The 15,525-nt window shown below is 47.2% G+C and overlaps 3 protein-coding genes across 9 annotated transcripts; 2 read left to right on the top strand and 1 right to left on the bottom strand.

Moving 5' to 3' along the window:
* Positions 1 to 6: 6 nt before the first annotated feature.
* elof1 (elongation factor 1) lies at positions 7 to 3,091 on the bottom strand. 4 transcript variants are annotated; one of them, XM_020623049.1, is made up of 4 exons: positions 3,034 to 3,091; positions 862 to 993; positions 533 to 603; positions 7 to 311 (listed from the first exon to the last, which is right to left on the bottom strand). In XM_020623049.1, exons 2-4 carry the CDS (start codon positions 975 to 977, stop codon positions 247 to 249), a joined length of 252 nt encoding a protein of 83 aa, XP_020478705.1. In that variant the 5' UTR covers positions 978 to 993; positions 3,034 to 3,091; the 3' UTR covers positions 7 to 246. The 4 variants fall into 4 exon arrangements, with proteins under 4 accessions (XP_020478705.1, XP_020478706.1, XP_020478702.1 ...); XM_020623050.1 differs by lacking the exon at positions 3,034 to 3,091 and adding an exon at positions 2,608 to 2,628; XM_020623046.1 differs by lacking the exon at positions 3,034 to 3,091 and adding an exon at positions 1,750 to 1,828.
* tmem205 (transmembrane protein 205) lies at positions 1,910 to 5,467 on the top strand. Of its 2 annotated transcripts, none has more exons than XM_020623045.1 (4): positions 1,910 to 1,967; positions 3,044 to 3,159; positions 3,252 to 3,415; positions 3,857 to 5,467. In XM_020623045.1, the coding sequence occupies exons 2-4, from the start codon at positions 3,060 to 3,062 to the stop codon at positions 4,157 to 4,159; spliced, it is 567 nt and encodes a 188-aa protein (XP_020478701.1). In that variant the 5' UTR covers positions 1,910 to 1,967; positions 3,044 to 3,059; the 3' UTR covers positions 4,160 to 5,467. The 2 variants fall into 2 exon arrangements, with proteins under 2 accessions (XP_020478701.1, XP_020478700.1); XM_020623044.1 differs by lacking the exon at positions 1,910 to 1,967 and adding an exon at positions 1,993 to 2,196.
* Positions 5,468 to 6,819: 1,352 nt separating this feature from the next.
* rab3db (RAB3D, member RAS oncogene family, b) lies at positions 6,820 to 15,519 on the top strand. Of its 3 annotated transcripts, none has more exons than XM_020623014.1 (5): positions 6,820 to 7,140; positions 9,512 to 9,748; positions 13,486 to 13,604; positions 14,146 to 14,270; positions 15,157 to 15,519. In XM_020623014.1, exons 2-5 carry the CDS (start codon positions 9,512 to 9,514, stop codon positions 15,483 to 15,485), a joined length of 810 nt encoding a protein of 269 aa, XP_020478670.1. In that variant the 5' UTR covers positions 6,820 to 7,140; the 3' UTR covers positions 15,486 to 15,519. The 3 variants fall into 3 exon arrangements, with proteins under 3 accessions (XP_020478670.1, XP_020478668.1, XP_020478669.1); XM_020623012.1 differs by lacking the exon at positions 6,820 to 7,140 and adding an exon at positions 7,183 to 7,488; XM_020623013.1 differs by lacking the exon at positions 6,820 to 7,140 and adding an exon at positions 8,772 to 8,913.
* The last annotated feature ends 6 nt before the right edge of the window (positions 15,520 to 15,525 follow it).

Raw genomic sequence — 15,525 nt, 5'->3', positions numbered from 1 at the left:
CATTTTCTACCAGTGAACGACACAGTGAGGGGATCTGGTTTGGAAGGAGGACGTTTCCTCCCTCAGACAGAGGAGACCTGACAAGGCTCTGGAGACTCGGCCCTGCTGGGTGGGGGTTTGTCCTCTCAGTTGTCACCAGCTGTGTGCGCATTAAAAGGTTTCTCTGTACCAAGATGGCAGCTACAGTGACATATCACCAGAGAAAGCAGTGACTCTACATCTTTATATCTACGAGGGGAAACGTGACTACTGATTGGCTGCTTCACAGGCGTCGATCCAATCACTGTAAACATCCACAGGCTCAGACAGATCTGTTGGAAAAGGTTAAGGGATGTACAAGTCCATTCAGAAAGGTAAATGTACATTCATATTTCTGCCTTCACTGTGCCCTTTATTCATATGTTGTCACCACAGCTCCACTGCTGTGGTTTTTCATATGCACTGAAGAGTTTGGGGTTCAGTTTGGACTTAAACTTGCTTTCTGTGGCAGGTGCAGCTACACGTCACGTTGCCATCTTTGGTTGAAGGATACAGGTTATTGGAGTCTGGAACTCCTCCAAGCAAACGCTGCACGATATGATCCCTGTGTTGCGGGTTCGTTCCCTGGAAAACAGTTTTGTTGGATACAGGGACTTCAGAAAGTGTTGAGAGCCCTTCACCTTCACACTTGATTGTGATGCACATTCAGTTTTAATCTACACTCAATAACCTGTCATGACAAAGTGAAAACTAAGAAACGAAAAGTAAGAAACTGAAATCTCCCACGTGCATCATGTGACGGGGTCTCAGTAGTTCCTGGACTGCCTGTATTTAGCTCATTTCTCTGCATTTTACTGTGCTGTCATGCTGAGCTGAACTTACATTTTGACATCGCAGGATTTCTCATGGTTACAGAAGGGGCACGTGAACTGTGTGTCCAGGTTCCCCGTCATTTTCTTCTTCGGGGGCGGCTTTCTCTTTGACTTTCTGCGTCCCATTGGAAAGGCTGTATCTCTGCAGGAAAAAAGCAAAGCAACAATCAAGGCTTTACTGTCAGTCCAGCAGCTGCAGGCTGGTCTGGAGTTTCATCAAAAGGAAATTCAGCAGCAACTGTTTTGGCTTTGTCATACAAGTATATGAAAGGAAACAAATATTAAGAAACTTAAAGGCATGACTCGACAGTTCATAAGCTAAGAATTGATTTATTAAAAAGATAATAATAAAAATATCAGCTGGGGACTGTACCAGGGGTGTGCACTGTGAATTAACACAGTTACCTTTAGTCCAGGATGTCACGGACACTGCAGCAGTTAATGGATCTTTATCCATACTTTAACTACTACACTAACCGTCACACCATGTACATATCCAACCCTTATATCAATATAAATGCCCGTAATAATCAAAACAACTGTCAGCAATGCTTATTTTAATCACTGCTCACCTGGCTCAGACTGGTAGAATCATTAAAATTATGACTTTAACACAGCGGAAAGTAATTAACATTATCTTATTCCCTGTATTACTGTTAAACTATCCTCCAAACAGATAAACTGCGTTAACGCCACACGTCAGAAAACACTGAAGCGCCAAGAGCCACTGCTCCATGTTAGCAAGCTAACTCGCTAACAGCCGCTAACATGTGAGTAAAGCCTCCCTGACATAAAAACTATCTCTGAAAATGGCGTGGTAGTGAAAGGCAAAGCTGCACAGTGTTTCATCTGCCACAGAATGTTGTTTGAGGTATTAAATGTGTGCCTCTTGTCTCACCTAATGGATGTCGAAGGATGCTCTGAAGCCGATCTATGGCGTCGCTTCTGGTTGGTTAGTCAAATTTTCTCCGGTTTGTGATTGGTTCAAAAGAGAAGACTGACAGCAACATCTAGCCAATAGCGTGTTTTCTATTCAGGTCAAATCCCTCCTTTTGTGACTGTCCAAACCTGACGTCCACAGTTGTTTGAGGTTGAAGTATCCGTCTTTACATGAAAGTACGTTTTAAGTGAATACTTTTATTTTCGTGTTTAAAGTTGCACAAAATCGAGTCCAAGTACTTGCAATGAAAATGTAAATGAAAATGTTTCAATCCCATTGGTCCATGTGTGCCACGTGGGGTGGGATTTATAACAAGAGAGGAAGTGGGTCGGCTGCACTTGAAATTCTGCAACTCTTATTAGTTTGTGTTTAGCACGTTGAGTAACTTACAGGAAAAGGAAGAAGGTAAGTGTGAAGTGTTGTTGTGTGTAGCGAGTCGTTGAACACTCCAAACTGAATTATCAAGATGAGCTTTGTGTAACTGACCCTTAGCTCGGTGGCTAAAGCTAGTTAGCTTATATGATCCAATCGGAACCTGTTACTGCCTCTTTCTCTCTTTATGGATTTAACTGTAAACACCATTGATAAGCCCGAGCCTATAGGGTACGATGTATAACGGTATGTATACGTATGTTCGTCACAGATTAAATGTGTGTTTTCCGTGCTCTGCAGCCTTATCGGGTCTGGGCACATTGGAGCAGCAGGTGCACACGCACATTAACTCTGTGACGTTAATCCTCAGTCACCTGTGCGTGGGACCATCCACATCCACCTCATGTTGTGTATTACAGAGTAATAAGTCAGGTGATGTTTTACCTGAGGAGCTAAAGTTAGGGACCATCTCTGAAGTGCATGCTGCGTGACCCCCCCCCCATCAGGCAACATGACGTGAGCTTCCTCAGTTGTCAGTTTATTAGGAACACCTGTCTCAACCTCAGGCTTTGTCTGTGAGAGACCTTTGCAAACAAAGTGAATATATATTTATTCACAGTGACAAACTGGTAAAACGTGACATTTTGTTGTATCGTCTAATAATAGTTTATAGTCATTTCTTTATTTTTTCATCTTCACCACTTTTGACAAGAGAGATGATTCCCCCTTGTACATATTGGATTCAGATAAGTCGGCATATTAAAAAATATTGAAAGGAAAGAGGCTGATAGTGCAGCACCAAACAATAAGGTAGTGGGAAGTGAAGCCAGCCTTAACAGAACAGGGTTAATACAGTCTAACAGTGTTTACCTGTGTGCAGTTGACAGAGTGACACCATGGCGACAGAGGGGGATCCAACAGATGCGGTCAAAGTGCTCCACCTCCTGGTGCTCTCCTTCTCCTGGGGCATGCAGCTGTGGGTCACCTTTATTGCAGGTAAGAAGACGGGTCACAGCTGCACCAAAATGTCTGCATGGCACCTTCACATTTGATTAACGAGCTCTTTCCTTGGTCTTCTGTGCCTGCAGGGTTTGCACTGGTATGGCAGGTGACTCGTCACACCTTTGGTCTGGTGCAGAGTAAGCTCTTCCCCGTTTACTTCTACTGTCTGCTGGGCAGCAGCTTTGTCAGCCTGGCTGTGTACGCAGTGTACCACCCCAGAGAGCTGCTGGACTGGCATGAGAGCGTGCAGGTCGGACATCACAGTCAGCTTTCCTACTCTTGCATGTCCATCTGCTGTTACCCACTGTTATCCCTTTGCATCCGGAACTACAGGCCTTTGTGTTTGTCCTCTCATGATCTTTAACACTCACTTTGATGGACTGTTTGAAAACAACCTGAGGTTTAATCCTTCTAGTTTCACTCTGAGTGAATGCTAGTCCTGCACCCAACTCCCTGTAAAACCACAGCTAGTCATTTTTGCCAAGAAGAATGGTGCACAGCTGGCTTAAAATAATGAAGTATTATGTATGAATTGGTGAAGGTAGGGAGGCTGCTTTACTTTTGGACAGAGATGCTAGCTTTCCAGTTTTTATGCTAAGCTAAGATAACAGCTGCTGGCTGTGTGACTCTTAGAAGAACAGACCTCCCAGGTAAATCATCCTCCAGTAAGGTGTCTCTTCTTGTTCTGCAGATGCTGCTGTACTTTGTGACGCTGGTCATGGCCGGTCTGAATGCCCAGTGGTTTGGCCCAGGGGTCACTGAGGTGATGTTCCAGATGAGGGAGGTGGAGAAGGAGCATGGCCTGGGGAACCAGATAGGCCTGGGCAGCGAGAAGGAGAAGTACGCCAAGCTAAAAGAGCAGGACCCCAAGTATAGAGCCTACAGGAGCAGGTTTGGGCGCTACCATGGGCTGTCCAGCTTCTGCAACCTGACAGGGTTCATCTGCACCACTGTTAATCTAATCTACACAGCTCTGCACCTATCCACCATCTAAACAGGAGCAGGCTTCAGGAGAACTGCTCACATCACAGTATTTCAGATGATAGTGAACAAATGATGCCTAAATCCAGAAGCATGGTGTGTATGGACGCCAATCATGTGAATTTAATTATACTGAATTCTGCATCTCTTTCATAAGAAGAGGTGGAGCTGCAGCTGTCTGTAACTGTCTCTCTAAACAATGTCTTTTTTTATAATTGTTTTTAATATTTGGCCTTATTGCCCCTGATCCCTGGAAAGAATACATTTCTGATGAAACACAGTGCGTCACCTGCCCTCAGGAACCGTGTGGACAGTTCACGTGCAGCTCCAACAGGGGGCGATGTGTGGACACAGGTGCCTTCAGGAAAGGTGTGTAGATCCACTGGTGAGCAGAGTAACAGATGGCTTTTCACCTGTAAAATATTTCTGGACATCATCTAGAAAATGCATTTTAAATTGTCAGTAGTGTTGAATCGACCCTGGCAGATGAACCTGCACGCCGTTTCCTCCCAACATCTCCCACCTGTTGATACAGTGTGAGTTTTAAAAAGCTTGGCTCAAAATAAATTTCACTGACTGAAGCTGTTGAATATACAGCTGCTGCCTGCCACGGATGGTAAGTCATAAGCTGCTTGTTGTGTGATGTACTCGGCGCCGTTATTCGTCTGTGGAGTAAAAGTGGGACTGCTGTGCTTCAGCAGCCTGTGCCATCCTTTGTGCATCGTCAGCTTTGCAGCAAACGGTCGATACTGAATGAATGTGCAGTTTTAGCAAAAACCTAACTGATGTAGTTTTAAATGGCTGATACTTGCATGCATCAGGTTTTTTTTTTTTTTTTGCTGCTTATTTGAGACAGGACACGTTAATTGATTGTGTTGTTAACTAAGCCCTAAAAAGTGTTAAATTCCATTTCTGCAGGAACCCCCTCCCTTGTAGTACCAGGAAGGAGCCTGACTCATAATCCTCCTAGATTTACTGAGATTAGTCAACGCAGACCTTACAGACAGGCCCTGAATACGGAACAGGCGGGTTTTAATTTAATTGCAGTGACGCACAGGCGAGTGTGAGAGGAGCAGCCCTGGATGCAGAGAACCGTGCACTGCTGGCCAGACACAGGATGAGCAAGGTGCTTTCCCTGTTCAGCATCAGCATTAATGGAGTATAATAGAGCATCTCAGTTGGAAGTAAAGGGATGAGGCTTTGTCAAATGCAGTTCACACTGGATCTTTGTTAGATGTTGCCTCCACAGCTGTGATCAGGTTTTTCCCCCACCTAATAAACACCATGTTATAAACGGACAGAATCACTGTCAAGTTTTATGTCACTGACATTGAAGTGCCTTGTTATCGATGTGGGAAGTTGGTCCAAGTGTCTGAACCTCTTGGGGATGTTAGCGCTGCAGTCCTGTCACGTTGGCAGTTGCAATGGCTGCAGGAGATAATCTTTGTTTAACAAAGAACAAGTTCATCTGCTCCTTTCTTTGGGGAATGGAGGAGAGCTTCCAAGTGAAATACACCTTGAGAAGTGACAGTTGGTAGGAATAGTTCAGTAAAAGCCTTAAGAACAGTATAAAGATGACAGTCGTCAGCAGCTGTGAAGCCAATGTTTAAAGGTTCTTCAGCTCTGTGTGTGCAAAGCAAAACACGAGGAGGAGTTGGGCATCAGTTCCCTACCAGATCATCGTCCCTCCTGATGATGCACACTAGGAAATGAATTCACTGTTGCTGGAGCAGGCCTGTTATCATGCTACAGAGCAGCCCTGCAGTGCTCTAACATGGTAAATGAATCAGTTTGACAATCTCATGCATCTTAATTCAGTCATTTCTAATGTGGAAAAGCAGACCTCATTTTAAATTGACTTGTCTGGACCTGCACCTACGAAGCACGAACACACTGAGATCCACAGAAAGTGCAACGTAGTCAAGCACAGGCTCCATCTGCAGTGAAGCACTCAGATCCTTTACTGAATAAAGGTGGTAGTACCACTGTGTAGAAATACTCTGTTCCAAGTAAAAGCTCTGCATTCAAAATGTTACTAAGTACAAAAGTATCAGCATCCAAATCTACCTGAAGTACCAGCAGTACCAGTACTGGTCCTCCAGAACAGCCCGTGTCCCAGTAACGTTTCTGATACTGGATCATAGTGACTAATTACTGTGTCCATCACTTTAATGCTGCAGCTGGTAAAGGTGGAGCTGATGGTAACTACCTTATATACTTATACTGGGAAGTACTTTCCATCCTGCTGGGTAGCTGGTGGATTTCCCACCAGTGGAATTTTATATTGATGTATAACAACATATCATTTATTAGTTGAATATATTTAGCTTTATTCATCTGTAGATTGTAGAATACAGCATTTGTCTGGATTGTAGTGGAGTATAAAGTGGTACAGAAGGGAAATACTTAGGAAAGTACATGTACCTCTAAATTATACTACTTAAGTACTTAAGAAAAGAATGAGTCATATGTACAGAAAACCACAGGATGGAGCTGAGAGCAGAGGCAGCACCAGAGGTGTCCTCAGACTCCCTGGAACAAACTGATCATATCAGAGCTGCAGGTTAAACAAGAGATCCTCGAAGAAACTGGGTGAAACAGACAAAACCTAAAACACATGGTGCAATAAAACCGCCTAAACGAATGAACGACTTGTTGTAACGAGTCTGATGCGGCTCGGTGCTGAAACGCCTCGGGAAACGTGAATGAATACTGGTGTTTCCTGAGGGTGTGTGCGTTTGGTGTGGTCTCTGTCTGCGCGTTCACGCGGGCACGCACAGTGGCCAGCCCTCTCCTGGAGCCGTGCACATGAGCCAGTATCCGCATCCACTTCAGCGTCAGCTGTGCGCACACACGCCAGATCCGGGATCTGCTCCAGTCGCCACCGGGTTCCACTGAGTGGCTGACTAGTTTTCACCCTGCGCGTCACTGCCGGACGGAGGAGATCGGACTCGAGAGGAACCGAGCTGGGCCTTTGCTTTCTTCCGTCAGAAGGTGAGTTGGTCCAAGTTTGAGCGTTCGGTCCTGCCTCCAGCACTCGGCAAACTTCATGTCTCGTTAGATCCGGGGTCTGTGCCCACACGGTGGCTGGTGTGCGGCTCGTACCGCGGCTCTGCTTGTGCTCATCACACCGGTAAAGTCGGCTTATCTGGCACAGATCGAGTCGAGCGTGGAACCAAACGTACCCCCGATGGGAGCAGACGTGACAGCTGCCAGTTAATCAGAGGCGGTCAGCACCAGCCGGCCTTGAGCGTAATGGCCCCTGCCCGTGCTACTGGGGACAATGGGGCCCCAGTGGCCTGTGGGGCAAGTCAGCTCAGCCTTCTGTGTTTGGGGGTGAAGGTAATTCTGAAGTAAGGCCTTGATGTACTTGATTACTTTGGATCGACAGGGAGTTCATGTTTTTCTTATTTGAAATGTCAGAAATCTGTAACCTGTTGTAATTGGAGACGCCTCTGACTGTAAGAACAGCCTGGTGTTGAAATGGTGGCCATTAACTCTGTGTAAAAACGTCAGGACAACATCAGTGGTAACGGACACAGCTGGTGATGATGTGCTTGTGTGTAATTCCTCACCAACCCCGTCCAGAGACAGCAGCACCAGTGAATGTGGTGTCCTCACCGTAATGTGTGTGAGTCCAGGCCCTGGTCCAGCTCATCGTTCTGTACTTTTTGTCAGTCATTTACATTCTCAGAGGAAACCTGACATGACAGAATAAAGTAAGACCACACAGTAATGAGACAGCACAGAGTCAGTCCTGTAAATGATCTACTGTGTTTTTAAAAAGCAGAAGATGATGTGTGCAGACTGTATGAGTCTGCAGACGCCCTGAGCTGCACAGCAAACAAAGTGCATGTGATGCCCTCGGGCCCAGGCTGAGCTGATGGGAGGGTTGATGTGAGAAAACAACATCATCGGAGTCTTTGGGGCCGTGCTGTAAGATCTATGAGACCCTGACAGCACGGGCATCATGTGAGGCTGGAGATCAGGAGGACTGGAGCCTGAATGGGACCCAGAGAGCAGCCCCCGGTGAGCCTTCGGCAGAGGGTGGAGTTGTCAGTGGGTATTGTGTTGTTTTCCTCCTGTGAGAAAACTGCAGCGTTTCTTCACATCAGCTCAGAACATAGCACAGACTGGTGCGTGTGTCTGCTTCACGCTGCAGGTTCAGAACAATCCAGTGAAGACAGTTTGTTTGGTGGTTGTGATGCTTCAGGCTTGCATGGTTTCCAGTAAGTGTAACTGTGTCCTTCCTCGTCTAACTTCAGCTTGTTACAGTTCCCTTAACTGCACCACGTTTCCTCGTGTCTCAGTCCCGCTCACCCAACACATGAGAAGGGATGTGAGGGGAAAATGCGAGGAGGGAGAAAGCAAGGAAACACATTTTTCCTTTTCCTCCAAGTCATATTCAGAAGTGGCTTCTGCGGAGGGTGGTCTCGTGTGTCCTCACTCCGAAGGGCAGTGTGGGACTTTAGATGTCCTATGAGATGGCAGACTGGGGTGGTCTTTGGGTCAAGTGCATGTTATCAGATGGTGGACAATGGATTGTTGGGGGAGGGGGTGTGTCTGTAAACTGCTCATTAGAGACTGACTGTAGTACCTAAGCCCCTCCTCTCCTTATGCTACTGTGACATGGATACTGGTATGTCTCTGCACATGAAAGCTGGGTGAACTGGTTCAGACCATTAGTGGGTTTTGGTGGCAGCTGAGGCCCCCCCCCCCAGGGAGTGAATGTCTGATCCCAGAGTGATGTCACTGCAGCTTCTCCAGGTCAGTAAGAGCTGCACTTACTGCTGTCGTACTCTCAGTTCATTAAGCCATTAGCTGGTGATAAGAACATGATAACGAGGCAGCCTGGTGCAAACGGGAACGTGGAGGGACATGAACCAGCTGAGCTGACACTGGCCCAGGGGTTAGTGGGCCCCTGGAGCCCGCCCAGAGCCTGGTGAAGGGAGTCTTTCCTCTCCCAACTGTTGCCGAGCGCTTGTGTGGGGGGGTTGTTGGGCTTTGTCTACGTAAAGTGGTTTCTGTTGTGATTTGGCGTTATAGAAACAAAACTGGCCAAAATGAAACAGCCACTGAGATGCCAGACGTCTTCGTGCGAGATGTGAGGATTTCCAGCTTCCCTTTGTTTAACGTCCGATGCCCCCTTGGGCTCTGGCAGCTTGAGATGCTGTTAATGCTGTTCTTGCTATGTTTCATAGACATTTAGGAGTTTTGACCGTGGAAGTGGAGCTTGACCTGCTGATGTTAGTTTCAGTCGACTCTCACCAGTGTCAGCATCGATGCCGTGCAGTGCCGTGGTAAAGCTGATCAAATGCTTCATGTGCCCTTCGCTCCTGACCGGTTTCTTTTTCTCCCCCGTCAGATGGCATCCAATGACTCGCGCGTCCAGCAGCAGCCCTCCCAGAAGGATGCGGCCGACCAGAACTTTGACTACATGTTCAAGCTGCTGATCATAGGCAACAGCAGTGTGGGAAAAACCTCCTTCCTGTTCCGCTACGCTGACGACTCCTTCACCTCTGCCTTCGTCAGTACTGTGGGCATCGACTTCAAGGTCAAGACCGTCTTCCGCAATGACAAGAGGATTAAGCTGCAGATCTGGGTGAGTGGAAGAAAGAAGCGATAGATTGTGGTTTTGATTAGTGGCGGTGCACTGGGTCACCACACTGCTAAATGAAGCACAGGGAGATGAAGGAAAAGGAAATGAAGCCCCTGTCCGTCAGCGTCATGTCTGCACTGAGACTGAAGGTTTGTGCACAGCTGTGGGTTGGACTGTTGTGCAAGTTCAGCCTGTGAACTGTGCAAGTGTAAAAAGACTTCCTCATTTACTCCCTACCCTGATCTGGGGTCTGCTAAAATGTTCACATGCACACAGTGATCAGTTTATTAGGAACCCCTGTGTCAAACTCGGCCTAGTCTAATAGTGCTGCAGTGAGTCCTGCTCCGTGAAGGCAATGATGTTCAGCCTGCTCCTCCGAGCTGTCAGTTCACCTGTATGGTCACTGTGGAGGCTGCAGGTTGTGCTGCTGTTCACCTGGACCGGGTTCCACGAGAGCTGGTTCTGGTTTTTAGCCTCAGTGATATGAATGGGGTGGACACAATAATAGAAACAGCACAGTCACCTTCATGAAAGAGGGTCTATTGCAGGACTGTTGGATTAGACTGACCCGGTCTGACAAAATAATTATTATAATTGCCTAGGTTTTTTTGTTAAAATAAATATTGCCCATAACTGAAAAAGTCGAGTCAAGCTGTCCTTAACAGGATGTGTCAAAGCTGTTGGTCCTTGGCAACAGCCGTGTGTGTGAAACCCCAGTAAGGGGACCTTGAATTCAAACTTGTATTTCCAAAGTGAAGAAGAAATTTTGATCAGCTGTGATATGGTGAGTGCCACCACAGTGGGGGAGCTATAGTGATAATGTGGTTTGTCCGTTCTCTTTCTAACACCCCGCCCTAACAGCAGCACGGGACCTTTAGCGACACCATGTTTGAAACAAACCGAGTTGCTTCCTTGCTGAGATTCTGCTGTGTATGGTGAAATGAAGATATAATAATAATCAGGATAACCACCTTTATTGGCCAAGTATGTTACACACAAGGAATTTGTTTCTGGTACAGAACCGAGGCAGCCATCTGCGGCGCCAACTCAACTGATGGCTCTAACCACCAGGGGCAATGGGGGGGAGCTTTAGTGTCTTGCCCAAGGACACTTTGACATGCGGATAGCAGGCACTGAGATTCGAACCGCCGATCTTCTGTTTGGGAGATGACTGCTCTACCCACTGAACCACAGTGGCTGCAGAATGTAAAGTTGCAGCTTAGCCTGACGACGGGGAACAGTCTATAGAAAGTGAACCCTGGTTCCACTGCAGGACTTTCACACTATACTTTAAGGCGTAACCCTACTTTTCCTCCACTAGCTGCTCTTTCCTCACTGATACACATCGCTGGGCTGTTCAAACAGATGATTCATTGAACCAACAGTGTGTATGATGCATGTACGATGACACAGATGACTCAGTAGCTGAGGAGCCCACACCAAAGCACACACTCTCCTGCCTGATCAAACATCCATTAGATGACACACAGTGTTGGCTGCGTGTGCATGGCAGTAATGTGTCGTATGTGTTGGGTATTTGTGTGAGGACCTGGGCACACTGCGTGTCCCTGACCCTGATGTGGCCACTGAGGCTGCTGTAGAATGGCATTTCCTGTGCTCAGGAAGCAGAGGAAGTTGCTGTGAGCGTAATGGATACTGCAGCGCTAATGTAGCAGTGTGTTTAAAGGGTGTGGGAGCAGCAGGCCTGTCTTCGTGTGCGGTTAATAATCAACCCTGGTAACATCTCTGGCTGTGAGCACCATCTGTAGGAGATTCACCAGCTCCGTGACAGAGTGCTGTCGATGGCCCGGTGCCAGCTGCCAGCCTCCTTGTGTGTATCACACACCACATGGCCCATTCACAGTGAACACACATGTACAGTGTGTTCACCCTGTGTACACATATCATTCACATCCCTCCTTTCTGGCTCATGGAAACATGTTTCTGGGCGCTGAGCAAACACGCACACCTGTCGCACACTCGGCATAAACACACCTACACATACAGTATGTTGCGTGTAGTAGCCCAGGGGATGAGAGCTTGTGTGTGCGTGTGCAGCTAACATGAACACACCGGGTCCAGGTGACGCCACAGGCTCAGACCGTGCAGAGGCCTCGCCGTCCATTGTACACGCACACATGAGGGGTCGGCGTCTGTTTACTGGCTGGGCTGATTGGCGCAGCCCCGGACACGCACTGTTTGGTTAGACATCTAGGCTGCCAGATGTTTGGTCATCTGTGCACGGATTAGAGAAAGGTCAACCTGGAACACTTCACACTTAAACAAGAGTCCCAGCTGACAGGAAGCAGACTCTGAATGTGGCACTGGAGACAGTCAACGACCCAATGGGGGACGAGCAGTTTCTCTCTCTGTGCTGTCTGACAGAGGGATTTCTGCCACACCCTAGCTCTCCGTTGTAAAGTGAGACGGATCGCTCAGGCCAGGCTGTACTGGAACATTCATAACCATCAGTGGTCTCTGGTTACCTGGACAACCCTCCCCTCCTCCTTGTGAGGATGGAGGACTCGGGCAGGTTACCAAGGCACTGGGAGAGGACCACCTCTATCGCTCTGCGAGTGCCCGCTGCATACACGCAGCCTCCATTTGACAGCAAACATGTAGATTCCTCTTGAGCCGCTGATGTTCACTGCGGCCGCCATGTTGGTACAGGGGAGCCTTGTAATGCGTGTGTGTGTCTGAAGGCAGGAGGTCAGTCCCCAGTTAAAATCATCAGAACTCGCTGAGGTTACAGCCGTTTGGTTTGTTTCAAATGCCAGAAATGTATTTATAATACAGGAAACGGAAAGACCCTGGCAGCCTGGGTGACAAAAATGGCCATAAAATTACAGAAAAATGTTTTAAAAACTCATATTCTTTAATTTAAATAGTTTTTCCCTTTAATTTTCAATGAAAACTTGTGCATTTAAGGTTTTTTTATGTTAAGAAAGATACAAACCTTTAAAGCACATAAAGGGATTTTATTAAAAAAAAAAGTAAAGTACATTTACACTGCTTCTGGTGGCTTTGTTGAGGTCGGACGCTGATTTCAGGGAAACCTTCATTATTACGCTGAAAACTGTCAACCTGGACTGAATGTAATGTGCATTACAGGTAGTTTCCCCCATGAATGGATTTTGTGACCAAATAGAAGAAGAACCTTTATTTTATTATAACACATACAACGACATTTTGTTTGGAGCCGAGGGCCCCGCGCCGCCATCATGGACAATACCGAGATTCGAACCTTCAACCTTCCGTTGGGAGGCGACTGCGCCGCCCACGGCACCACTGTCACCCGACAAAGAAGAAGAAGAAGGCCAGCTCACACTCAGCTGTTACTTCACCACACTGATCAGGATGTTGACGGCAGAGTTGGATGAAAATCTGTTTTGGGAGTATTGACTTGTGTTACACGGCCCTGTCTGAGATCATGTTAGGGACACCAAGGAGGGACACGGGTCTGTCTGGGGACATTGGGAGAGAAAAGCACTGGGAACCAGCTCCAGCTGTGCCCTGTTCACATTCAGCCTGAAGCAGCTGCTTGTTCACATTGAACCAAAGGTTTCTGAAGCTAAATGAGGAGTTTACTGCACAGTGTGTCCTGTCAGGCCGTAGTTTGGACAACAGTGCCCTCTTGTGGTTTCACATCATGTCTTCAGTGATCACAGGAGGAATCATGACGTTTGTGTTTTTTGGTGGTACTGATGTGTGTGTGTGTGTGTGTGTGTGTGCGCGCACAGGACACTGCGGGGCAGGAGCGTTACCGTACCATCACCACAGCCTACTACAGAGGAGCCATGGGCTTCCTGCTCATGTATGACATCACCAACCAGGACTCCTTCAACGCGGTGCAGGACTGGTGAGTTTAAACTGTGTGGCACGCCGGTGACACCAGGGCTTGTGTTTGTGGTGTCCTTTTGTTAGTTGGACTAACAAATTTGCTCTGGACAGTCCCACCATGTGGTCGGTTACCAAGCGCTTTAGGCTATCAAGGCTGGAAACAAGCTGCGTGTTTAGTTGAGGCATTTTATTGCCGTGCACAGAAACGCACAGTGGACTGAAATGTTGTTCTACCAGCACCACAGTGTAACCTAAGAACACATACGTAAATATACATCAAACACAGAAACTATGTTGTCCGTGAACGACTGGTCCTTCACGTGTTTCACCACGTCTGCAACATCTGTGGTTTGTTTTATGATAACGTTGTTTCCCTCTACGAGCTCAGAAGATGCAGCCCAAGTTAGACAACATCCTGCTTAATTTCCTGGCAGTGACTCTGAGAAATGTTAATAAATACATGCAACTACTGGTCCCCTGTAAATTAATAGTCATTTAATCAGAAAAGCATTTGATTGGTTGGGTTTTGTGTTCATGTGGACTGAAACTTTGTCCTCCAGGGCGACGCAGATCAAGACGTACTCATGGGACAACGCTCAGGTGATCCTGGTCGGTAACAAGTGTGACCTGGAGGACGACAGAATGGTCCCCACAGAGGACGGCCAGAGGCTGGCAGAGGAGCTAGGTCAGCACCATCGTTCACACCCACACCTGATGTAGTCTGTCTTTGAACAAAAATGTTATAGTTTCAGTCCAATTAAACCTTTTGATTTTTGTTAGTCTCTCAGCAAAACCTAGACACTTTAGTCCAGTTCTTATCCTGTGTTTAGAACAGTTCCAAGCATTTTGAGGCCATCTCTGTTTGTTGTGACATGGTTCCAGGTGTCGTTCTTGTCTGTCGGGGGTTGTGATTTACTTAGTTCATCACATTCAGACTAAACTCCTGTTCACTGGTTCAGCCTGACAGGAGAAGCGAAACCCTGGAGAACATGAGCACAGTGAGGTTTGTTTAGCCGGCAACCAGAGGAAGAGTCAGACGGTCATCCTGGAACTGACTGATTCCTGTTGATAGCAACACACCGATATCTGACAGTAACGCAAACGTCACGTCCACATCAATTCTTGTTCGGTGACCTGACCTGCTCATAAATGTCAGCTACTGCCGCGTTTTCCTCGTTTGTCTTAGCGGCGTTTGTGTTGTCTTGTCCAATTTTCAGTGGACTGTAGATCAGTTTAGTTCTTAAACCAGTTGCTTCCAGGAAGCGCTAACGTCAGCTGACAGAGGCAGAACGTTACTGACTGGAAGACGCTTCTTATTAATGGCAGTGCAGCAGGTCAAGCAGCTAAACCGGTGTGTGGACAGGAGAGGTTTGGTTTCACTGGTGTCGGTCTGAGAGTCCACACATGCTGCATGTCACTGGATGAGACTTTGTGTTAAGACGCCATTACTTCATGTCCAGTCATCTCTTTCACATTATGATTTAGGTTTTGTCAGTTGAAGATGTAAAACATCTGTTTTTGTAGTTTTTGTTGACTATCTTCTATTGTATCTTCTAAATGTGCCCCCCCAGGTTTCCAGTTCTTTGAGGCCAGCGCTAAAGACAACATTAATGTGAAGCAGGTGTTTGAGCGCCTGGTGGACGTCATCTGTGAGAAGATGAACGAGAGCATGGAGGGAGACATCAACCTCATGTCCAACCACGGGAACCAGGCCCTTAAAGACTCGCCTCCAGAGAGCCAGGGAGGCTGTGGCTGCTGGACCACCTGCCTTCTGACCCTGAACACCCCACCACACCCATGCACACACACTGACACTCGAATACAAAGACCTTCTCCTCCTGTGCCTCAGCCACGGAAAGCAACACACCTTTTCCTGCATCGTCCTCACAGCGCAGCATGAGGTCATCTTCATCAGCACTGCCGTGCTCCTCTTCTCTTTC

Source organism: Monopterus albus, unplaced genomic scaffold, assembly GCF_001952655.1.
Source record: "Monopterus albus unplaced genomic scaffold, M_albus_1.0 scaffold292.1, whole genome shotgun sequence".
NCBI classification, from domain to species: domain Eukaryota; kingdom Metazoa; phylum Chordata; class Actinopteri; order Synbranchiformes; family Synbranchidae; genus Monopterus; species Monopterus albus.
Note: the sequence above shows the minus strand (reverse complement) of the source record. Positions and strands in the feature narration are given on the sequence as shown.